At 41.4% G+C, this 25,209-nt stretch overlaps 2 protein-coding genes across 4 annotated transcripts in view; one reads left to right on the top strand and one right to left on the bottom strand.

Annotated features, from left to right (window-relative positions):
• Nucleotides 1-2,947, top strand: part of FAM3C (FAM3 metabolism regulating signaling molecule C) — a 54,100-nt gene extending 51,153 nt beyond the window's left edge. For all 3 annotated transcript variants that reach the window (XM_027574333.2, XM_027574332.2, XM_027574334.2), the window contains one exon: nucleotides 523-2,947. In XM_027574333.2, the coding sequence (XP_027430134.1) occupies nucleotides 523-612 (90 nt within the window). In that variant the 3' untranslated portion in view covers nucleotides 613-2,947. The remainder of the gene's footprint in view (nucleotides 1-522) is intronic.
• A 4,073-nt stretch (nucleotides 2,948-7,020) lies between these two features.
• On the bottom strand, nucleotides 7,021-22,726 carry WNT16 (Wnt family member 16). The gene is made up of 4 exons (XM_027574946.2): nucleotides 22,354-22,726; nucleotides 21,924-22,162; nucleotides 19,738-20,024; nucleotides 7,021-12,891 (listed from the first exon to the last, which is right to left on the bottom strand). Exons 1-4 carry the CDS (start codon nucleotides 22,446-22,448, stop codon nucleotides 12,427-12,429), a joined length of 1,086 nt encoding a protein of 361 aa, XP_027430747.1. The 5' UTR covers nucleotides 22,449-22,726; the 3' UTR covers nucleotides 7,021-12,426.
• Nucleotides 22,727-25,209: the final 2,483 nt, after the last annotated feature.

The following is a 25,209-nucleotide window of genomic DNA, read 5'->3' as shown; positions in this document are numbered from 1 at the left end:
AGTTATTTGAAACTTAGATAAAGCAGCCATTAAATATGTTTATATATTTTTTCATAAGCTCTTGGTAGTTATTTGAAATAATCATGGCGCTGATTTAAAATCAAAACTAAAAAATAGTCCTATTCTGCATGGAAAATATTTTCCTCTAAGACAGTGCCTCGGCATATGATTGCCTTTATCATGAGCCGTTTAGGAAGCGTTCATAAAGATTTTATTTGAGCTTTTGATAGGATAATCAGTTAAGTTTAGAAATACTTTAGAACTTAGTAGAATGTAAACTTTACCTTTTGGCTAACAAATGATCCTTCCGAAAACTTCTGCACTGTTTTGTTCTTTCGGCTGGTATTCGAAGGTCTGCCCGGCCCCAAGGGTTGCTCATTTACTCCCTTGATCCGTAATTTGCATGAATTCATCACTGACATGAGTGTTACTGAAATGAGTACACTAAAGTATGTTATGGTAGAGAAGCAGTTCATAAAGGTTTTTTTTTTTTAACTGTATACTGTTACTATATTCCAACAGCACATAAAGAACAATAAGGACACAAACAAATATGAAGGATGGCCCGAAGTTGTCGAAATGGAAGGATGCATCCCCCAGAAGCAAGATTAATGCAGAGGAACTTGAAGGAAACGCACTTTCACTATTAATGGCTGAGCTGTGACAGAGAAGCTACGTGTAAATACTTTAGGAGCATGCGGCCATCTCGGTGTGTGCATGAGCATTATCTCTTTTGATATCAGGATTATTTATTGCTAACGTAAATAGACGCCTTTGTAAATACTCCTCATAATAAGCAAATCACTGAACCATTTCTAAGCACATTTCCCTAATAATAGTACAGTGTTAGACTGCTACAGTAATGACATCTTTTAATTCTAAAAGCATACCCAATGGATAACTGAATAGATTGTGAAAAATATATTGATATACATACGGGTTGCTGTGAAAACCTATCATGGAATAATACGGATTTTAGGGAGGAGACTTTGTTTTATTTTATGTATGTATGTGTGTGTGTTTATGTGTGTGTGTGTATATATACATATTCGTGTGTGTATATATATATATATATGCATATATATGTTGCCTTTTAATGATAGTATCTTTTAAATTACAAAGATACTTGGCTAGTGGTGTGTGTAATGTTACTTTATAGTTTGACTTTCTGGTGTACCTTTTTTCTGTTTTTCTCTTCTCTTCCCAAAAAACCTAGAAATAAAATGATATGAAAACCTATATCAGATATGTGAAAAGCACAACAGAATTCTTTTTTTAATGTACATAGTAAAAAAGGAAGTATGTAAATGTAGGTGGTATTCAGGACTGTAGCTTTCTGGGTTTTGTGTTGGCAGTGTGAATAATTTGAATTCACAGAAGCTGCTTAGAATGAGGCCGGGGGCGGCAGCCCCACAGAGCCAGGGACATGGGCCCCGGCCCTTCTGCGCCCTAACCAGGGGGTTTAGGACAGCCGTGGCTGCGTAGTTAGCACAGCGCTGGTGTAGTTTTCCTTATTTAATTGTTACCAGCATTGGCCAAGCGGTTTGGAAAGAGTCATGCTTTAATGTCACCATTATTTTGATGGCAAACCAAGAAATACAATTCTGTATTCATCTAACTTCATAATAGCAATTTTTGCCTGAAGATATAACGACATATTTAGAAAAGTCTTAAATACTGAGTGAACTGTTAACATTTAAAAAATAATTTTTATTTGACTCCAGATGATTTCATAGCCAGCTCTACATAGAATTGTGTTCACTTGAGGTGTTCACTAAATGGCTCAAGTTTGTTTGTTTTTGTTTTGTTTTGTTTTTGTGTTAGGGCATTAAATACCTATAGTGTATGAAGTATCTTAAACTGGAACATAAATTAATGATCAAATTACTCACAATAGAAGGCAGCACTTAAATTTTGAATCTAAATTTTAGATGACTTGTATAAAAAAAGGCAGTATTTTTATTTTGCTATAAACCAACTTGGAAGCTATTCAGCTATTTCTTAAATATTAATGAACTTTGGGGTACTGGTTCTTCTCTCAAACTGAATGTAATTCAAGAATAAATGCACCTTACACATTTAAAGAATTTTTGTAAACTTCAGATTTCTGGTGCTTATATGCTAACTCACATTCAGCATGTGTATCTTGACATTTAAAATACTTCCCTAAATTCTGTCAATTAAAAGAATAGCTATTATCCAGTTCCAGGGATGGTGAAATAAATGTGTTTTTGCATTTTTTTTTTTTTTAATAATGAAAATACTCCTGGTTTTGCATTGTGAATTGTTTTGTATTGTCTGGCAAAATACTATACCTGCAGAACTTCACATTAATGTTTGTCAAGCATTTATTGTACTGCTTAACATGGAAAATTTAAGACATTCCTGTGGTTTAACACACTAGTATCCTCAGGATATATCTTAACATGTAGAGAATTTAAGTATCCAGATGGCAAGACATCCCTTTCGAGGTAAAAACTATAAAATGATAGCTTTGCGAAGCTGTGCAAAATGTCAGAAGAAGGGAGAAAGACAGATTCTTGGGGCGGCTTTGGTGCAGTTTGCTTTTGTTTCAATTCTGTCGTCTTGTATAGATTGTGCCAACTTTGGAAGCAATAATTTTACCACATTTCATGTTCAGATGTCTTTTAAAAGTCCGCATTATAAATGAAACAATGTTCCTTTAATGTTAAGAATTTTCTTTATTAAAAGAAAATTTGGCATTGACATTTTGGTATATTAAATGGTGTATAAGGACTTTTGGATGCATATTTTTTATTTGTAATCACAAATTTTTTTTTCTGGAACAAGTGTATTATAGTATGCCTATTAAGCTAAGACAGTAGGAAAATAAGTGATATTTGAGAAATTAAAGAAAAATTGAGCCAGAGTCTTTATATTCCTGACTTTAATTTGATTAAAGTAAAATTTATCATTGTTCTGTCTACATTTTGTATTTGTTTTGAAATGAATCAGCTAATTATTTTATTTTATGCCAGGTGAAGCTCAAAGCATTTAGCCTGCATTGCATTTAATACTTTTAAGTTTTTACAAATTATAATTTGAAACCCCCAAAAGAGATGATAGTTTCAATTCAGTCGACATACCCCATTTTTAATTGAAGGAATGAGAAATGCGTTGAGTTCAGGTAGAATATTAAGAGTACAAATATATTTAGAATACTTTTTAAAATGAGTATGAAAGAAAAAAATTACTTGTGTTGATCGGGGAAAAGATTTGCCACTTAACCTCTTCAGTCAGGCGTTGGACAGCAGTTGGTACATGTAGATTAACAGTGGCAGGGTAAAGTACCAAATTTTACCTTTTCTAAAGTACCACTCGGAATTCTTTTGCTGCCTCTACCCAGGACGATTTTTCTATCACATACTTGGTTTTTGATTGTCCCATGCCAATAGCTACTCAATGCCCGTTCCCCTCAGAGCTCTCTCAATTTCACTGCTCCCATCCTGCTGCTTGTGTCTCCTCTCCCACACCCCCTTTCTTGAGGTTCCTGTCAAATCAAAGGGTAGCTAGAGCGAAAACTAGGCAGGCCTGGCTTGGGAGCGGCAGTCTGTTGCTAGGCAGCTTGAGGGAGCGTGGGGAAGGCCATCCAGGAACCTGAGACTTCGTCCACCAGTACTTGCCTGCAGTCCAGTGAGGGTGTAGGCCCCTGGAGGGCAGCTTTATGGAGGAAATGCTTTCAACACTACGATGTCTCTTCTAGAAAGGAAACGGACTGGCTGGCCCTTCAGTTAGAGACAGAAGAAAGGTTCCTCTTGCCTTGTTTGATGGGCAGTTTATAAGCAGACTTAGTACGGGGAAGACCACCTTCCCAGAACAGCTAGTTCACAGGTACAACTTGCTGCCGTTACTAAACTCGCTGTTCAGGGGCGCCTGGCTGGCTCAGTCGGTAGAGCATGTGGCTCTTGATCTTGGGGTCATGAGTTGGAGCCCCACCTTGGCTGTAGGGATTACTTAAATAGAAACAAAATTCACTTCAGCTCTACATAAAGTATGCCCATCACTGGAGCGCATTGAACACTGAAAGAAGTTGAGACTAAGTTGGCAAAACATAGTCCTATATTTGGGAAAATTGATATATGAAACTGCATGCTTCTGATGTTCCATGTAATCCGCCCATGTTTATTTTACGGATCGCCAGCGAGGAAAGGGGCCTACAACCTTAAAGAGGAGTGAATTTGGTAATGGAGACAGTGTAGTGTATTGGGTAAGAGTCAGACTTGCCTGAGTATGTGTCTCTCTACCTCATTGTTGACTGTATGAGGAACCCGAGAAGGTCAGCCTCCTCACTACGGTAAGTGAGGGATGGTATCACGCGTTTGTGGTGCCTGCCAAAGTGCCTGGCACGCACTTCATGAAATGCAACTGCTAGTCTTGCTGTTATGATCGACTGTGCTTCTTGAAGGCTAGTCATGTTTTAGCCAAAGAGAAAAGTTAGGCCAGCCTCCTTCAGCTTCCCAATCCCATCCTACTGAATGCTATGGTCTTAATGTTTGCATCCCCACAGCATCCCTCTGTTGAAACCTAATCTCCAATGCAATGATACTTGGAGGTGGGGCCTTTGGGAGGCGATTAGGTTGGAAGGGTAGAGCCCTCACTGAAGGTAGAACCCTGTCAAAGAGACCCCAGAGAGCTCCCTACCTTCTGCCATGTGACGACACAGCAAGAAAACACGTGAACCAAGAAGCAGGCCTTCACCAGACACTAAATCTCCAGGCTTCTTGATCTTGGACTTCCCGGTCTCTAGAACTATAAGAACTGAATTTCTGTTGCTTATAAGCCCCCCTCCCCCCACCACCCCCCAAGTCAATGGTGTCTCGTTATAGCAACCTGAATGGACGAAGACACCAAGCCAGAAAGGAGCCATTGAATGGCTTGGACGGTAAGGCCGTGAGGAGGATGCAGCTCTTCACCTGAGGTTCTCCTGGACCTAAGCCTCTGACCATACACCTGCTCTTCCGTTCAGTCCGCACTGACACCAACCAAACTCCTTTTCACACGCAGAATTCGGGCTTTTGTGGTTCTCCAGGCACTGGCAATTCCAATAATCACCTGATAGACTTGCACTTGCTGTTCCAGCCGGAGGGGAAGGGGTGTGAAAGTGTGTGACTTCAGCCTGAGGCGGGGAGTGTTCTCTGGTTCCTGTCTGTGGCGGCAGCTGGTTGGTGAGCCTCCCAGGGGAGCGCTGTGCCGAAGCCCCAGCCTGGGAGACATGGGACCCCGCTCCTAGTCCTCTCTCCTCACCCGCTGACTCCTGCCGCAGGGCAGGGTGGGGCGGCCTTCAGGTGGGAGGACAGACTGGTGCTCCGCGGGTGCCCTCTCACACACCAGCATCCGCTTCTTGCTCAGAGGGACCGTGGAGGTTCTTGCCCATCAGCAGTGCCACCTGGGCAAGAGAAAAATTTCTTGAATGGATTTTGAAATGTGTTTTGCTTTCTGAGACCAACACTTTGCTTGTAACAGTGAATTTGTTATTTGAACATACATTTGACTTTCAAACCGATTTTCGGCCATGCGTTGTGCCTTCGTGAACTGTCCCACTTGGACCTGGCATGCGCAGGTGGGCAAGCCCGGTAGCAGAGCTGGTGGATTCCCTGCCAAGGCTTAGCCTCTGCATCTGTAGCAGAATGTTGGGTGGGATTGCTGTTTTCTGTAGGTATATCCCTAAAGCTGAGGGGAGTAAACGCCCACCTCTGGAAATCGGGTTTTAGCTAAGAGCCCAGTCTGAGCCTGAGAGGGTCTCTTATCCTAAAACTTCATGTGAATTTTTCAGTTTATCATTTACAGATGTTCATTTTAACATAGAAATCTTTTCAATTACTTTAAGTTTCAGCTTCCAAAAATGTTTAGCTTCTGCATACCCACGAGTACTGAGAGCCTGACTAGATAGGGGAGTGCCGTGTGCTTTATTTGACCAGAACAGAAAGGAGCCTTGAGGAAAATGTCTTGCAAGTCCAAGCTCTGAGCCGAGGAGAGATTCAGAAGCAAACGATGCTGACAGCTATTGTTAGAAGTACGGTTGGTGGAGAAGGCAGTGGTGCCCCAGAGTTGCGGTTCTGGGGGGGAGGCCCTGCGTGGCAGAAGTGGGAGAGGCAGCTGGTGAGAATTTCCTCGGGTGTGAGGAGCAAGCCCTGGGCCCTCAGTCCTGGCGCCCCTTCCCAGGGGAGGGCAGCCTGCCCGAAGTGGCTTTCCATTGTCCCCGAGGGAGAGGACCGAGGGTTTAACCTCAGTAAATGAGCTTGTACTTCTATAGAAATCTGAAACTTCTGGCCCAGGAGTGAGGTGGGAAGCCAATTCTTGTGGAACTGTTAACACCTTACAAGGCTATGTTAAAATTCTGTTATGGAAATAGTCTGTTTGGGGAAGGTTCCCTCTAATTCTATGGCATTGGGTGTGTCGGACATGGACACAATGACAGTTGTGACAATTGCAAATTTGAGATTGTAGTTCTCTAACGACTAAGTTTAGTTTCTCAAGAAATGATAAAGTGGGCATCCGGGGAAAGGAAGAAGTGTTCAAACCAGCGAAAGGAGAGAACTTCTCATCCTGAGTAGTGAAATTTATATTTCAGCTTGGAAAATCACTCAGCCCGTACCCATTAAATAGGGGGCATGTTGAAGAGGTTTTATCACATTCACTTTTTCAGTGTTTCCATTTTGCTGGCTTGCCTCGTATAAACCTATATGGAGCACACGTTGGTTGTCTGCCCGGGAGCTTGAGATGAAGCAACTTCAGTGGAATGGCTCTTAAACTTACAGAATGTTGTATGTCAGTTATATCTCAGTAAAGCTGGAGGGAAAATGAAAATGATACAACTGAAAAAAAAAACACATTTTTTTTTTAAGATTTTATTTATTTGACAGAGAGAGACACAGCGAGAGAGGGAACACAAGCAGAGGGAGTGGGAGAGGGAGAAGCAGGCTTCCCGCGGAGCAGGGAGCCCAATGCGGGGCTCGATCCCAGGACCCTGGGATCATGACCTGAGCCGAAGGCAGACGCTTAACGACTGAGCCACCCGGGCGCCCCAAAAAAACCACTTTAAAAAAAAAGTAGGGATTACGTACTAGAAACAAAGGTGATTACTGACTTACATTTTGTATATTTATACCTTTAGTTAATGAAGAGTTCGAGGTGTATTTAAATGTGCAGTTAAGTTTGGTGACATTTCTCTCTTGTCAAAGAATAATTGGGGGCTGCAAGAGGCCACCCTTCCTTCTTAGCTAAACATGACCGAGTGGAGATGGGCATGATTACGAGGGTTTGATTGTTACTAGCATGCAAAGGGGAAGGCTCCTTGGCCCGTTTGGAGGTGAGCCTCCTCGAGGGTTCAGAACAGCACTGGGACAGAGAGAAACGGGCAGCCCTCTGTCCCCCACTCGTTGTGCTTTTCCATTCTCGTACACCAATCAGATGCTTCCACTTATTCTGCAAACTAAATCACATACGAAACCAGTTTGCGTGGACTTGGTCCACATTTATTATTACTTTCCTTTACAATCAGTGGGAGAGGCTGCTTTTCCTACTCTTTTTTTTTAAAGATTTTATTTATTTATTTGACAGAGAGATAGCGAGAGGCTGCTTTTCCAGTCCTGATTTTGTTTCAAGAGATTTTTTAAATCATGCAAACCACCTCTAGTTGTTTTGCTTTGGATATGAATGTAAATCATTACCAATGGTAAGATTCATCCATGTATTAGAAATGACACTTTCTGCAACAATTGGCTGTAAGCACAATAAAAAGGAGGTAAGTATTTATTTAATGTCGCACTAAATTAGTTTGATCTTTACCCCTAGTCATTTCCTTTTGGAATGATTGTTAGGCTCCTGCAAAATCCAACTGTTAACCACACTGGGATCTAAAATAGCAGGAAGTTTAAATCACTTTGAGCTTAGAAATCAAGAGGCAGTGTCTTTTAATTCTATTTCATGGTGAATTCTAAGATCTCAATTCTTCCATCCCTTCACTACTGTACTTCAACCAAATTTATACAGCCAAACCCTGAAGGAACATCCTGTAATTTTCATTATATTTACAAATACAAAAAAAACTCTTTAAATTGTATACTGTAAATGCAGTGTGTGACAATTTTGATGCTGTGTGAGGCACAATATTACATGGTGGCGAAGGGCACAGATTCTGATTAATACATAGAAGTTACTGGAAACAATGCCTGGGATAGAGTAAGCACTATCTAAGTGTCTGCTATTATTTTCTGTTTCAAAGGAAATGAGTCCCTGGTGTCCCCCGTGTCCCCCTTTCATGCTGTGCCACATGCATTTATGTCCTCAGCTTACCCCATCACCCTACTCCAAGAAATGTTATGACTTATAACATCTGGTCTACAGTGAGAGTGAAATTTAAAAAAAAAGAAAAAAATCAAGGCTTCCTAGCCAACTTTCCTTGAGAAGAGCTTGTCCTGAGGAGTATTCATGGTTCCTGGAGATAGGATTTGAATTTTTCTTCTGCAAGTCAGCTACGTGGATTATAGTGCTCTGGATCATGGACTAACTGACTCCAAATGGTTGGTTTGACTCTGCAGTCTTTGGTGGACTTTGGGATGTGATGCAACAAGTACCAGCAGCTCATCCAAATGCCTATCAAACGATATGCTGATGGAAAGCTTTTCTGGTTCCACATTTTAAACTAAGTGAAAACCCAACCTACCAGGATTGACAGTACTTCAGAAAGTTACAGTGTGTTTCTAAAATACCTTGTGGATGTCACATGATTACAAAGCTGCAAAAACATACAGGGTCCAAGCGTCTAACATATATAATTGAATTCTATCATTATTCTAAATACAACCATCATAGTTTTTTTAAAAACAAAACAACTATCATCCAGATTGTGAATAAGGAAATAATGCAGTTGTTTATAGTCAAACAAATTCAAGTGCTTTTAATGTTTTGTAAAATACTGCTATCGGGGAAATGTTTTAATTAGCAAATTTCTTTATCCAGAGGCTACAGATAATGCCATTTGGTATGTTTTTCTTGGTATCATTTTTAGACAATCATCATTGCCTCTTACCGCTGCCTCTATTAGGCAGTTCCCAATTTACAGAATAGTTGAACTCCTAAGTGTAAAATTAATACACCAGATCACCTCTCCTCCCCTTTTACACTTTTAAGGTCATAAAGGGCGTTTAAACAAATGAAGGCACTTTGTATCCTATACATAATCCATAGCGCTTTGTGTGGCTATAAGCCTGACGCAAGTGCTGCCAGAAAGCTGTTTTCAGAACACATCACTAGAGCTGAGGACATCTTATGTTTGTGCCGCCCAGCACCCATGTACCCTTTAATGATAACATCACATCCTGGTTTTCCTCTGTGGATTCACCCCTTACCTATTCTCAAGCTATGTGGGTTTCGTTAGAATTGGCCCCACCGCCAGGTTCGGCATGGGTCTTGATTACCTTAAGATGATCAGTGTATTTATCCCCTAACCCCAACTTCCACTGGCCATTCTGATTGGTTCAAGGATGGACACATTAACCAACTGGAGCCAATGAGACTCAGAAGGGCCTTTGCTGGGCATTCTGCGAAGAAGGAAAAAACAAAGTTCTCCAACTCTCCTATGGGAGCAACCAAAAAAGAACCTCTCTCTTTCCTTAGAATGAGTGGTAGGAGAAGGTGAGGTCTGGGGGGAGTGTGGCAGCCATGTTGCTAAGAAAAGAGGAGAGCCTGAGGCCACTGGGGGCGGAGTGGGGGCAGGGAGGGTCCACCCCACCGTGTGGGGCCTTAAGTAGAAGACAACACTGCAGAAGCCAGCCTGTTTTCAGCTAGAGCTGGAAAGACCTGAACCATGGGACCCCAGTGTGAACTTTTTGATCAAGCTTTATCAGAACCAGTCACAACTCTGGACTTTCAGTTACCTAGTCAGTACATTTCCTTTAACGTTTGTCAGTCTGGGTTGCGTTTTCTGTGACTTGCAACATGAAGAGCCCTAAATAATGCAGGCAAATTAGCCTAGACTGGATAGGAACATTTGGGCTCCACAACTAGTACTCCCAAGAGCACCATGGTGCTACCTCAACCATGATGGAGAGTGGGAAGAAATTGAGCCAAGTCCAGGCTCAGTAAAACGGGTGAGAAATTCAAGGATGGTTTCCGTGGTGATGCCCGGGAGGAGAATTAAAAGAAGAAGCCAGAGACACAGTGTGGGTCTTAGGAGTTCCTGCTCAGGCATCCCAGAGAGGAGAGTCTGAGTTGGCATCACCGTCTTCAGCAACCGCTAAATAGTAACCAGGTATTTGGGAATTAGAGGCTGTCTGGTTCTTCCAATTGTTTGGTAAAGTAATTATGAAAAGATTTCTAGTTAATAGAAGAAATTGGTTGTTAATGGGAACTATTCTTTATCTTAAAAAAAGTGCTTATTTTCAATGCAGACAAAATACATTTACGCAAAAAAAAAAAAAGACATGAAATAAGTGTCTCTCAGGTTATTCTAATCAGTGGATGCTAAAGATTGATAAACCACTCTTTTAAATAAGTACTATATTTATTCAATTGTCATTTCTGAGTTTTTCATTTATAAATAATATATTTTTGTTAAACTTTAAGGGTCACAATTAAATGTTTTGCCTTGAATTTAATAATAGGCAGGCCTGAGATATTTTCCATGGGTTGGCTGTTTTTCACAAATTATTGCTCTGCCTTGGTAAATAAAATGGAAAGGCAATAGAATGAGACCTGTGGGCAAGAAAACATTTCTTTAGCTTACTATGAGAAAAAGAAAATTCTTTCTTTGTCCTTTCTGAATTTAGAAATTTTTCCTACATAATACTGAAATTTTAACAATTCATAAAAAACATAAGCGTCTACATTTAAACACAGCCTTAAATGTAGCCGTGTAATTTTTAAACAGGAACCTTGTAAAATATGATGAATATACATGCATGAATACTCAACTTAGAAAGACCATTCAACATTCACATGGAAAGGCAGCATTACATACAATATAATAAATATCCAGGATATCAACTCCACAAATTGATCATTATTTTGATTTAGATTCTTTTATCCGTTAACACTTTTACTGCATAATTTATTATAATAACCTTACAAGTTAAACATAACTAATTAAAAGCAGAACTGAACTAATCTGCTGAAATAACACAATTCTCAAGATTTTGCAGGATATTTTAATCTGCAACATGTAAAACTGTCATTTTGACAAGAAAAACACATCCATATAACTAACTACTCAACTTCTTTTTCAACGTTTAAAAAAAAAGGGTTAATAGTATGAAAAGAAACAGAAGCTAATCATATTTCTGAGATAATTTTATTGCCTTAGCTCTTGGGCTTTGGCAATAAATGTCTTAAGTTTTCATATATATCATATAACTTAAATACTGTATTTACAAAATATATAATTTTTTAGCAAAATACTATACAAAATAGTGTCTTTACACATTTAAAGGGTGCTTTCCCTTACAATGTATGAGAGCCCTTTATGTTTTTACCTTTAATTTTCCCACCTGCTTTCAAGATCCCTATCTTCCCCATTATTTCCAAGCTAAGGTTTTAATAGTAGAAATTGGTCTACCATTAAAGAATGAAGCCAACTACACTATATGTTAGCTAACTTAAATTTAAAAAAAATGAAGTCAAAGATAAAAAGATTGCTGTATATCTGAAATTTCTCTAGATAAATTCTCCTAGTTCAAAGGCACTTAAAATCCAAACCATACATTTTACTTTTTAATGTTTAGATTCTTCCCTTTTGTCACTAAACATCTCTAGCGAACACTTTATAGGGATACTGTATCACTTATGAAAATTCTTTTTAATTGCTTTCCTTTTAAAAGGCATGAAAGGGTAAGTAAGCCCCCACCACTTCTGTTACTTTTCAGCGTCTGTTTCTATGTACAAACAGTATGATTTCTTCATCTAAAATACTGAGAGAATAAATGAGATCATGTTTACTGTTCCTTGCTGCTAGAAGAGGTGTCTTTTAAAAACGCCTAATGTTCACCCACTGTGGGAAACAGAATGCCAGAGATCTCGGAGTCTGAGCACCCACCACAATTGAGTTCTATAGCTGAGTTCCATAGTCCAGGGTCTTATCCTGAGTATGGACCGGGTCTCCCTGCGTGAAGGCTGCTTCCTGTTCTTTCTTGTTTAGGAGACAGATTATCTTCCTGGTGTGTCAATATATATTTCTAAACCACCAAAAGATGAACCCAAACCTTGTCAACTCTGGCATCCCCCCAAAATCCACATGCTCTGTGTGCGATTGTATATCCACCAGGTAAAGGGGGCTCAGCGAGCGGCAGGAGGGTCTGGGGCTTCTGAGGCCGGAGTCTGCTTCCCCAAACCTGCAGGGTGAGAGGCACCCTCTGGGTGACACTCCCTCGGCTGTAACTGAGCAGCGTTGCTCAACGCAGGATGGAGGGGCTACTTGCAAGTGTGGACGTCAGTCATGCTTTCACACCTCCTGCAGCGAACGTAGCAGCACCAGATAAACTTGCACTCGCACCTCTCCACGTGCCTGACCACGTGGGTGTTGTAGCCTCGGCCACAGCAAAGGAGGTTGCAGCCGTCCGCGCCCTCTGACGTGCGGTTGCATTCTCTGCCTTGAGTCCCCGGGATCCCTAGTTTCTTATCCTCGACACAGTAATTGGGAGACTTGTTAACGTAGAGCAGATCATCCTTGCGAATCGGTATTTTCCTCTGATCTTTGTCTCTCCTGCGCATTTTCCTCTTTATTTTGTCTGAAATTTGGACACTGTTTTCATATTTATCCTTCAACAAGTGGCCAATCTTCTCGAAAGAAGACATGGTTTTCCAGCACGTTTTCACAGCGCACGAGCCGGAAACTCCGTGACAGCGGCAATCTACCGACATCAACTTGGCGACAGCCTGAAACCAACGTAATGGTATTAAATGTCATTCATGAAGGGTTTTACCCAACAAATGAAGCACGACTGACCTCATCACTTCACTTTCTGGGTCTGTTCAGTCCTGCATAAAAATGACAGCTTTGAGCGTAAAGGCTCTTCACAGTTGCTTTAGGGTTCAAGTGTTTTGTTCTTCTCTTGACCCTGCAGAGCAAACGTTTCCAAGTCTAACTGAAGGTGGTGGACCAGACTAATATTGATATCGGGGGTTATCTGAGGCGACAGAGGGAAACTACTTTTATTTCTATTTCTTTGCTTAGTTTTGGGTGTGAGGATGTTCACGCCGTATCTCCGTGTTCCTGACACCAATCACCTTGCTACTCAGAGTATGTGCTTCATGGACCAGCAGCACCGACATCACTCGTGAGAATGCAGACTCTCAGGCCCCACTCCAGATCCACAGCATTGGAATTTGCATCTTAGTAAAACTTAGTAAGACTAGAACACTGGTTATTTGTAAAGTTCTCCAGATGTTTCTATGCACTTGTGCGCCCAGGACACCTGCCCTTTCAGTGCTTCTCAAATCTTAATGTGCATACTAGTCACCTGAGATTCTGATTTAATTGGCTGAGGTGGGGTCCAGGCCGTGGCACTTCTACAAAGCTGCTCAGATGACTCTAATGGGCATCCAAGCATGAGATCTATGGAATGGAGAGCTCTCACGTTTGATCACTTAGGTTCACGTGGGCATGGGGGGGACCATGTTATCCTTTGGTCACAGACCACATGAGAAACCCTGACTAATCAACTTAACTTGGTCAAAAGGAAAAGGGGCTGGAGTGTGTGGCTGCTCCCAGCACATTCTTCCCCCCTGCTGGAAAATTAATCCGAAACATATGTCCTATTCTTTTTTTTTTTTAATTTTTATTTATTTATTGAGAGAATGGTAGAGAGAGAGCATGAGATGGAGGAAGGTCAGAGGGAGAAGCAGACTCCCCGCCGAGCAGGGAGCCCGATGCGGGACTTGATCCCGGGACCCCAGGATCATGACCTGAGCCGAAGGCAGTCGCTTAACCAACTGAGCCACCCAGGCGCCCTGTCCTATTCTTGATGGATCAGTAGCGCCATCCTAACGTAGAAAAGGGATAATATATGTATGTAATTTTCAATTCAAAGTGCTGAGTTTGGTTTATTCAGACTGAGGAATTAAATGAAATTACATATATCTGTAAGAGCCCTCTGCCTGGCATATATTAGAGTCTAAATAAATGCCCCCTTCCCTGAAGAAGAGGGTACAGGAAGAGTTGAGAGAAAATTTTAAAAAGGGGCTAATAGTGCAAAGGCAATATAGAGATTTCAAGAATCTCAGGGTTCTGATCTCTTACACACCAGGCTAGTCAGCACAGCTTCCTTCAATCCCCAGAGGATGGCAGAGCAGATTAATAAATCGCCAGGACTAACTCTAGCGTTGACGTTCTGTCAACATGCTGGGTAAAATGACAAACTGATCTGTCCATTCAATAACTTGGAAATTATGTGTGTAATCTCACCAAAGGAAGGAAGAACCTCACAGCTTAAATTCCACTTACGCTTCTTATCAAAACTATAAAATGACAGGGGTTTATGCTTTGCTATTTTATACTAAACCTGACACTGACATGTTTGTGGAATGTTATGTTTCCTAACAAATTAAAGTTTCTGAACTATCTAATGAGACAGAATATTTTGGACAATTTATAGTATTTGCAACCTTGAGTGAGAGCATATGGTATTGATTTGTGCCAATATTTGATACTTCTTATTAGTGTTTAAAATAATAAACAGAATAATATTTAAAGCCTGTCCTTTATAGAATAGAGCACATATACTCTGTGAATTCACAAAACCGAGAAGCAAGCAGCTATGTCTATTTCTTATTAACTCAGGGCAAAAGACACCTCTCAATGATATGAAAGCAATTTATAAAGTATGGCACACACAAAAAAATCAAGTATGGCACAAAAGCTTATTTAAGCTTAAATTTATGGCATTTGATATTCACAAAGACTTCAATTCTTCCAAATGTCTCCGGGCAAATGAATGTTCAAATAAATGCATTCTGCCTACTTTTGTTCAGATTTTAAAGGCTCGAAGGATATGAGAAAAAGAGAGCTCAGTTAATCCTAGGTAATAACAAAACAAATTGTCCAAAGAAAGCCTAAAGTCGAAGAATGTCTGTTTATGTATTTAAACCTGATCAACATTCCTCACAGTCATCACTTAATGATTTAAAGCTCCCTTTCGCTAAGGATCTTACTGAGGGCCAACTTTTCTTTCATTAACCAGTTCAGACATCACGTACAGTGTTGCCAATTTGCAAAGCATGGAAGACAGAGTAGATGCTCACCAAATACTTACAGAATAGTTAGTCCAGCTCATTGGAATAAGTTTTAACTCATTCTCTGTTGGTATTATGAATCGAAAGGAAGAACTGAAAACCGCCTTTAGCAAAAGAATCACTGCCAGGAGAGTCAATGATATGGGGAGACCTTGATCCTGCTGGGTTCTCCTCCCATTCCTCAGGCCACAGCAGTGTTAGTCCACAGAGTGACACATTACTTCACAGGTTTGAAGGATAAAAAGGGAGACTGATTTTCAAATCTAATGATACCACCTGCTGAATGTGTATCGGAATTTGGGGAAAATTTTCCTGCCATAGGAAAACTAGAATCTTTTAAATACCTGGAGTTGATTATAACTTTTCAGGGATGATATTTTAAAGTTTTATTCTATTACCTTTCAATTCCATTATCTTTTTGTCCTTAACAATAAGTATAAAAATAGCATTTTTATCATCTATATATTTTATATTTTATCATAGATATTTTATATATATTTTTACCACATATATTTTCATATATATAGTCTAGGATAGAAAGACAAATACACTTCAAGGAAAGGAATTCCAATAACTTGACATGCAATTTAAATGATTATAGCCCCAAAAAACTCTAAGGAAGAAACTTGGACAAATAGGGATTAAAATAAAGCAATGTAATTACCACTAGGAGAATCTGATGAAATGCAGAGTTCAAGGGCAGATCACACACACACACACACACACACACACACACACACCATGGTTTAACTGCAGAACTTAGTGTTTCTCAGAGCACCTTTTCATAAATTATTTTACTTGATTTAGTTTATGGGAAGAAATGCCTTGCACACAGTAGGTCGTTAATGAACACGTACTTACATATTATTCTAATTTTACCAACAAATAAACAGCATGGTTAAGACACTTGCCTTGTTTCAGGAATGGCAACATATGATATAAAGTCTTTATATCCAGCAGGGGAATTTTAGTAGACCAGAGAAAAATGAGAGTGGAAAATGGAGTATATTTAAGGAAATTGCACGAACCCTCCACAAAAAAGTATATTCTGGAGCTTTTTAGCTAGGATTCTTAATTAATGTCAAACAGCCGTTCTGAGCTGCCGTGATAGCAGTCTTTTCCTGCTAAGAGGAAAAGTAAAAGGATAGCATCCGTCTGAGTAGCATGTGGTTATGAGAAAATTCTTTTCTCTACTCTAGTTGAGTTGTTAGGGTTTATAACGATATTAACAGAGGAATGTTTTGTGAACTATTGCAAACAGATGTGCACATTTTGGTGGAATATTTTTAAACTATGGAAGAGCAATTAAGAGGGTAGCATTTAATTTACTGGGCTCTTTGTGTTAAGTTTTGGTTTGATAAACTTTAATGAACTGAAATAGGAAAGATGTATCATTAATACTTAATGTAAAAATAGAAACTGCTTGAAAAGTGGGCTGTGGAGTGACTGGTCCCACTATTTTGACTCCGAGGTAACCCCAGCGGGAAATGATTGTTTCCCAGTATATTGCTTTATCCAAACTTTACAGAAATGACCCCAAAACTGTTGTGGAACATTTTGTTACAAGCATTTCATTTTGTCAACTATCAGATGATCTGGTTAAGTTTTTAGGAAAACTGTGACATAAGGTTGGATGGTTATATGTAGAATTCCTATTCCTCTGGCCCATTTTGTCTCTTTCAGTCCAAAAATATATTTGAACCTGCTAAAAGGCAAAACACTTATGTGTTGTTCAAGTACTTATAAATATTCTTGAAACAGGTCAATGAACATTTGGGGTTGGGCCCCTCCCACTTTTTTGAGTTACTCATCATAAAACAAATTATGGGGTAGGGAAACTTAAAAGTTTATGAGGTGGACATGGGAAGAATGGAAATATTTTAAGCACACCAAAAGAAATACCCATAAATATTCCAAGTCACATTATTCCCAGAAGTTCTGCCCCTGGAAGACATCACATCATTCTGTTAGCCAATCACCGTTCAGCAACATTATTCTTGGAGTCATAACTTTAGGAATGGTGTCAGAAACCAAGTGGGAATCAGAGTACTTAAGGTCAGCGGTTAGAAAATCATCTATCCTGCTCACAGCACTACTAAGCGCCAGTACCCACATTTCTCTGAACGCTTTCCTACATTTTGAGTTTGGGATTTTGAGACCAGGAAAATCAACTCAATTGAATGCAGACCTTGAACTTTACCCAGAAGAATATGCCTCTAGATTAAAATCCTAATTGCCAATCTTAAAAATGAAGTTGGTTGTTCTTCCATGTTGGATAACAGCCTGCAGACTTGGTTGGTTTTTGTTCTTGCTGCGGTGCTGGTGGTGGTGGGTTTTTTTTTTTTTTTTTTTTTTTGGCCACCAGTGGAAAGAAAAATACAAAAATGTTTGAGTTGTAATACTTCCTGAAAAAAGACCAACAAAAACACCACTCCAGGTAATATTCTGTAATATTTTAAGATTCCATCTAGACCAATGAGGAACAAAAAGATTCCATAGAGAGAACTCTGAAATTTACACAAACTGTATATATATGTATAGGCCGAATTGTTTGCTGCATAATTAGAATAATGGCAGAAATCCTGGTAATGTGAGAAGATTGTTTTTTTGCCAACAAGCACAGTGGATTAAAATTGATGCTAAACAGTTGTATGTTTTTAATAAACTCAGAATATAAATAATAGTTTAAGATCAAATAGTTACAGAGGCAAATATTGCTACCTAATTTGAAACAACACTCAAGACAGAGTAAAACTAACTAGCTGCCTAATGATACTAATAAAAATACAGTTAGAATTCTTCTGAGCTTCTCACAAGTTTGGGGATAACCTTTATTCAAGGAAACTAATTATGACATGAATTTCCAAGTTCTGTTTTCCAGTTCAATATTCATCTACTTTTTTTGTTTTTTTTTAAATATATTAATTTGACTTACTTTAGTGTTTTTCTTTTTAACTCCAGAGTTTTAAAGAACATATATTAAAAAATGTAAACATCTATTTAACCCTCTTTTATATGTTAGAAATAATTTTAAAAATTCTTTATTGGATAATATTTAAACTGAAGCAGAACCCCATTCATTGAATTTTTTACAAGCAAAATTTTAAGGAGAAGAGACACGTGCATAACTATGCTGTTAAACAAAAGTTACTTTAGTGTCATCAATTAAATTTTAAAATTTCTAAACAAAAATATGAAAAGCCTGCCTTGCTATTTACTGCCTTTCCTACTTTCTATTTTGCTATTTTAAATCAATATTCAAATTGAATTGAAAGTTCAAATAGGAATTTGAAGTGTTATGGTGATAACAACATTTACTGAGTTTTCTGTTTTTGTATTATAAACCAGTGTGGTTAAGCAGAGAAAGCTGGCTGACACTTGCACCTATTCTAAGTGGGTTCCATTTATTCACTTTCCAAAAATGTAAAACAAACTCAACAATATTTTAAATATTCCTGACAGATACTGCAACTTGTTTTAATTTATTTCAGGAGATTGTGGCAGATTGCAATGACTACTTTGGGACTCTTACAGGTTATTGGATATTTACAATAATATAGGACATGTGCTGATATTCCTGTCCTGAAAAGATTATTACAACATAGAAAATGTATATTCATAAAAAAGTTTTGACTGTTTTAGGAAAATCACTATGAATCGCCAAGTAATTCAGCTATGCTGTAGAGCTCAAACTTTACTGTGTCACTAGTCATTAAAATAAATATTAAAAGGTAAATTAAGCTACAGATTTATTCCATTTTAAGAAAACTTAGTATGAAAAACCAGAATTCATAAAAGAGGTTAATTAGATGGTGGTTCTTCAAATTTGTCTACCCCCAGTCTTTAATATATATATTTAAATATCCATACATTTAATATAGCTAGAGCTTCTTTACAATTATCTGCATTTATCATTTTTACAATGTATCTATCATTTTGTAATAAAATAACTAATTATCTTTAAAAAAACCTTTGCTTTACCAAAATGTTAGTTAAGAGTTATGTATTCAAGAATGTTTGCCAGAGACTGTAAGGACATATCGATAACATGTTTAGGAGCCATTGCCCACTAAAAAGAGATTTAAAAAAAATCAAAATTCAAATTTGAGATGGACTTGGATTCAGTCCCATTAGAAAGGCAGATACTATAGATCTTATTCTGGCTCTATCACTAACCAGTTCAAGGGATGGAACAAAATGAACCAAAAGGCATGTGTACATCTGTTATTTCATAATTAGTGTTCTGGGTGTACAAAGTACATTCTATAATAAGATTTAACGCATATCAGATGGAGAACTGAAGCGAAATCAACGTAGAAGATATTCATATATAATAAACCCATATATAATACATATGTATGACATATACATTTCTTAGACTGCAAGTGTATGTTTTTTTAAATCATTTGGACAGATTCATTCAGAAGTGTAATCCCAGTGTTTTTTACTTAAAGGCACTAGATTTCATCCCATTTTCTAATACATACATACCTGCCTTCCAGCTTCGTTGTTGTGTAGATTCATTGCTAACAGTACTTTGCTTTCTTTTCCTGTGCTGTTTCTGACGGGGAAATCTAGGAACTTCCTGCTGAACCACATGCCATACTGGACATCATCCGAGCAGCCCCCCCAGTGCCAGCCTTCGCTGGCGGAGCCGCCGCTCTGCAAACTGGTGTCGCAGGAGCACTCGGTCATGTTGCCTGCACTGCAGGACCTGGTCACAGAATGCACCAGGCCTGCAGCCATCACAGCATAAATAAACGCTGTTTCCTTGGTGCCTAGAACAAAACACACATTGCTGAATGGAAGAGTCTGTTTATGTTCATAACAAAGCTTCCTGCTCATCCTCTTCACAGGGAAGCGATTTTTCAACAGCTTTCAATGGATGCTTGAATGAGTACATATTCAGGAAGGACAGTTTCACATTGTTTTAGTCTTTCACAAAAGCAACATTAATTTTCAGTATCTCACTTGGGGGGATTTTTATATATTGTGTATCAAGTCAGCTGTTTGTTTTTAAAATTTGACATGTATGCCAGCACCTAGCTCAGTGCTTAATAGACAAGTTCAATAAATATGTGCTGAATTTAAAATCCTTTGCATGGATGCAGCAAATGGTAATACAATGTCCCAAAGAGTCCAGATTACCTTTCTTTTTAAATTTCAAATGTGTTCTCGTGAAACACACGCTGAAATATTTGGTGTGATTCTTGTTTGTATAAATAATACATGTTGGAATGCAAATCAGAATTAAGCAAAGGCCAAAGCAATCAGGAGATGTTACAGTTTACTTTCATATCAAAGACTGGTCTTCTTTTTAAAGGATATTATAAATAACAATCACAAGTATTAATATGAAACAGTTCAATATTTTATATAGTACTAGCTAATCCTCTTACAGGCTGAAAGAGAATGAAAAATTGAAATGTCACCAGAAAAAGAAAAAGAATTGTTATAGAAAACTATTGAATATCTATTTAGCACACCTGCAATAAAGTTTGAGCTAAACTCTTCGCAAATTAAAGTCCCATTAAAACGTCAGTAAAATGGACTAGAAGAGACTCAGCAGGTGACCTTTTTTCTTTTGAGATGTTAAGATTGGAGTACAGCTGCATGCCCATTGTCCCATAAACCTTTTCAACAGCGGATGTCTCTGCGTTTCAGCAAATGAAACTTTTCTTCTTCTTTTTCTCCTCCCCCGCCGCCTTTTTCTTCTCCTTCTCCCCCTCCTCCTTCTTCTCTCCTTTCCTTCTTCTTCCTCCTTCTGTTTTTCCTTCTTCACTTCTTTTTTCTTCCGCGGGGGTCAGGGCTCCCTCGGAAGGGCGTGCCGCCCAAAACTCAGCGGGGCAAACGCAATGCCTTGGCGGCGGTGTGTGGAGGGACCCGGCGGAGAAGGGTCAAAGGAGGAGGGAGAACGGAAACGAAGGTGAAAAACAACAACGAATCTTTCGGCGCCCAGGTTCCAAAGTTCTCCGAAACTGCTGATATTCCTAGAACAATCCTGGGTCCCCTGTGCCTTTCTCCCCACCGAGTCAACTAGGCACGTGGAAGTGGAACTTTGTTTTACTGCAGCTTCCCGCGCCGCGGGTGTGCTCCGAGGAGGGAAAGAAGGAAAAGAGAACGGAGGGGAGAGCCAAAGCAGTCGTGCTCGGGTTTGCCGCACGTTGAGTTGTCCAGGACACTCCCTTTAAAAATCATCATTATTCTGTCTAGCCCGCGCTCCGAGGTGCCAACAAACGTGGGGCTTCGCTGCAATTAGCCCCTTGTCCAGGGCTCGGTGCGCAGCAGAGCTGCTTAAATCAAAGCAGATGCGGCCGCAGCATTCCCTGCTGCCGACATCATGTTTCTCCAGCTGGTCACCCACGTAGGGGGGCGCTACGGGGTCCGAGGGGTCGGCGGGGTGGAGTGTCAGAGTTTTTCTGCAGCTCCCGCTGGGCGCCGCGGGAAGAAGGAAGAGCTACAGCTCCTAGCGCCCCGCTCGGGACCTGGGGAGTCACCCCCCTCCGGGACCGCACCTGCACCCGGGTCTGGCTTCTGTCACCCCCAATTCTCGTCCACTAAAGGACCTCTTTTGGGATTTAGAGAGCGACGGACCACGCAAGCGCTACTTTATTTACTGTACTTGCAGGAGTTGTCGCCCTCCATCCCGCGCCATCCCGGAGGGTCCCGGGACTTACCGCTGCTCAGCTCGTAACCAAAAAGGGGGCTGGTGCCCGGCGGGGCGGCGGTGACCAGGCAGTTCCACCTCTCGTGCCTGAACTGGCTCCTGCACTCCTGAATGCCCAGCCGCGCGCCCTCTCCGATGCTCGGCAGCAGGTACGGTTTCCTCTTGCACAGCTCCTTCTGGCGGCTGTTCAGCGGCAAGTTGGCGCAGCCCAGCTTCTCCGGAACCCCAAAGGAGGCGATGCCCAACCACCTGTAAGACACCGCCGCCCCTAGCGTGAGCCGCTCCCCAGCTCTCCTCTCCAATCCCAGAGGTTTTGCCGAAAATTGGGTCATCCGCCCTAGGATCCCCTATCCTGCTCCCCGGCTTCAGCTGAATGTTCCCTGAGGCTGGGCACCCCTTTTGCCCCAACCCCCGTGCGCCCCTGCTGCCCGCATACTCACATCCAATTTCCCTGGGCTCCGCAGGGGAACAGCGCGAGCAGGGCTGCCCACAGCGCGCACAGGCGCGACAGTCCCAGAAGCGCCGCTCTGTCCATCGCCCCCGCATGGAGTCCTCCAGCCCCAGCCACTCCTCTTCTGCCCTCCCTGCCCAAGGGCCCGCCAAGCCAGAGGTCAGTTCCCCAGCACCAAGTTGTCCCTCGCCCTCTTTCTCCCTGCAGACAACATAAAAAGAAGGCCAGCGGTGGTGGGGGCTCTCGGCAGCCTTCCCCTGGCTTGCAGGGAGCAGGGAGAGGAGGTGGAGAAAGTAGCCTGGGGCCCTCCTCCTGCGGCGAGCCGGAGGTGTGCAGGAGGTGCGGGAGCGTCCCTCGCAGGAATAGGTGAGAAACTTCTGTTGATGTAGCTCTGCCTCCATCGCCCCCGGCCTCTCCTCCCATCTCCTCCCCCTGGCCGCGCCTGGAGCCTGATTGGCCCAGCCTCAGCCCCGCATCTCATCATCCCCGGACCTCAGGCTCCCATTGGCTGCGAGCGGGCTCCGCGGGGGGCGCTCGGGCCCGCTGCTCCCGGACGGCGCGTCCGGACCCGGGTGTGTTCTTGACCTTTCCTCCTGTCACCGTCTTCCGCGAGCCGGCCTCTGCGGGAGGGGTATTGATTCAACCCGAAGACTGCTGGGGCCGCTTCTGTCTTAGCAACCCTGGGGGAAGGCGTGGGTCGAATGGGAGACGTTTGAGTTCCACCCACCCCCCTCGCATTTGGATTAATTACCCTCTGGGTGGAGTGGCTGGAAAATCTCACTGCCCCTGTTCCTTTCCTCTCCTTCACCTCACCGGAGAGGAATCGTTTTGAGTCAGAGTTGGTACCAAACAAGTTGACCTTTCAACACTCTGCTTGAGGTCCCAATGTGTCAGGAGACTTGAGACGGGTGAAATGCTGTCAGGCTTGAGGTTGTCATCGTTTAAATAGACAGCTATTTATAGCGAAAGAGAAGGTTCTGGCCTAGTATCTAATCTACCATATTTAAATTGTGTTACGTGATTTCGTTTTCCCGGTTTGTCTTATTTTCTGCAGTCTTTGAGAGCATTGCCAGAAGGTGGAGGGCAGAGAGAGAGTGCGTGAGAGAGCTTCCGGAGCGCTTTTGAAGAGGTGAGGCTTGTGTCCTCCAGTCCATATTGGTGGCTCACGTGCAGACCTTGGACAGGGCTACTCACTGAAGACACGTTAAAAAAACTTACTTATTAACTGCCTAAGTGTGCCCTGTACTAGGGGGAACTTTATACAGACAATATCCCTTCTCTCAAGTTCACAAGTCAACCACAGAGACAAGTCTAAAAGAAAAGAATTTGAGATTTCAGTGAAGGAGAGTATAGAATCCAGTGAGGTACTCTCTGGAGCCAAAGTTCAGAAGCCAGAGACTACATGGTGGCTGGCAGTTTAGGAAGGTGAGGCCCCCGGTGTTTTTCAGGATAGAAGACGGTGAAGGCGAGCCCGGTGTGCTGAGTTGTGGTATCAGAAAGCCCTGCTTCACCTTGTCAGTGACAAGACACATTTCTGAGAGGCATCACCTGCTCCCTAGAGGACTTCCGGAATGGTAGTAAATTCTCAGGGTAGACATACCAGCTTCGTGGGTGCCAGAATCCAGACTTAGTCAAATAAAAGATTGGCTCTGCTTGCTTTATCCTCAAACAAAGGATTTTATTTGCTCCATATCTCCTATATGAGCCCAGAGCACTGGGAACTCAACTGAAGTTCGCATCCCATCCCATTCATTCTTTTAGCCAACAAATATTTGTTGAGTGAACACTGTGTACCAGGTCCTAAAGCCACATTGTAATTTTTAGAGAGTCAAGTTGATGATAGGGTGTAGTTACTGATCCAGAAATATTTTGGCTAATGGCTAGTGGGCTCGCTCAAAATCAGAGCCTTCATCCAAGCTCACTTATTCTGTGAGCCTCTCCAGGGGCGATCGCGGAGCAAGTCTCTGCTGTATCCCCGCCATTGGGCCCAGTGCATGAAATCTTGGTTTTGAACACAATTTATTGAGTGGATTAACATGATGAGGAATGCCCTGGACACATACCTAAATGGGCTAAATGATGAAACAGGAGAAGTGACTTCCTTTTCAGGGGGATGGGGGAGGGAAGAACATTAATACTTAGGGATTATTGTGTCCATACCTCTAAAGCAAAAGATACTTATTTCTAGGAGTTGATAGAGTTGAAGAAATACACTTTTCATTCAATGAACAGACATTTGAGTGCCTTTTTTTTTTCTGCTAGGCATTGTGAACCCTCAGGCACTGAGAGCCTCTCAAGTGCCTCCAGCATTCCATCTCTTTCTCTCTCTCTCCACACAGAATTTCAACTCCACCCCCCACACTGGTACTCATTTTATAGATTAAAAAAATGAATTTATAGAGGTTAAACACTTGCTCAAGGTCACTCAGCTAGTAAGTAGTAGAGTCGAAATTCACTCTTATTTTAGAGGCCTTGTTCTTTCCACCACAACATACTGCTGCATAACCTGATTCACAACCTTTTTTTTTTTTCCTGATTAAACCCCACATCACTGGGCCTCAGGATCTAAATGTAAATTTCTCTTTTGTGTCCCATGGTTCTTTACATCACGGTTCACAGATATCTCCATCGAAAGAGTTGTTCTGTTCTCTGAAGATAAACAAACCCCACAGTGGGTCTCCATGAAGTGGGTCTCACTGAGGCAGATGTCGGTCTCCATGGACTTCCTGCCCTTTTTCCCTTCTTCCCTATCTGGTTTCCGTGGGCTGGGAGGAGCCCTGTGGGTGGCAATGGGTGAGTTGGGTGGTTGAGGTGCCCGCCGGTCAACCAGTTATAATCTTAGGCA

This window comes from Zalophus californianus, chromosome 12, assembly GCF_009762305.2.
Source record: "Zalophus californianus isolate mZalCal1 chromosome 12, mZalCal1.pri.v2, whole genome shotgun sequence".
In the NCBI taxonomy this organism is placed as follows: Eukaryota; Metazoa; Chordata; class Mammalia; order Carnivora; family Otariidae; genus Zalophus; species Zalophus californianus.
This window is presented reverse-complemented; position numbering and strand designations above follow the sequence as displayed.

Bases quoted from the DNA above. Each gene is read 5' to 3' on its own strand.
- WNT16 (XM_027574946.2), bottom strand. From the start codon at position 22,448: ATGGACAGAGCGGCGCTTCTGGGACTGTCGCGCCTGTGCGCGCTGTGG. The intron at 22,163-22,353 runs GTGAGTATGCGG...GGTGTCTTACAG, and splicing joins GGAGCCCAGGGAAATTGGAT to GTGGTTGGGCATCGCCTCCT. The intron at 20,025-21,923 runs GTAAGTCCCGGG...GTTTTGTTCTAG, and splicing joins TGGTTACGAGCTGAGCAGCG to GCACCAAGGAAACAGCGTTT.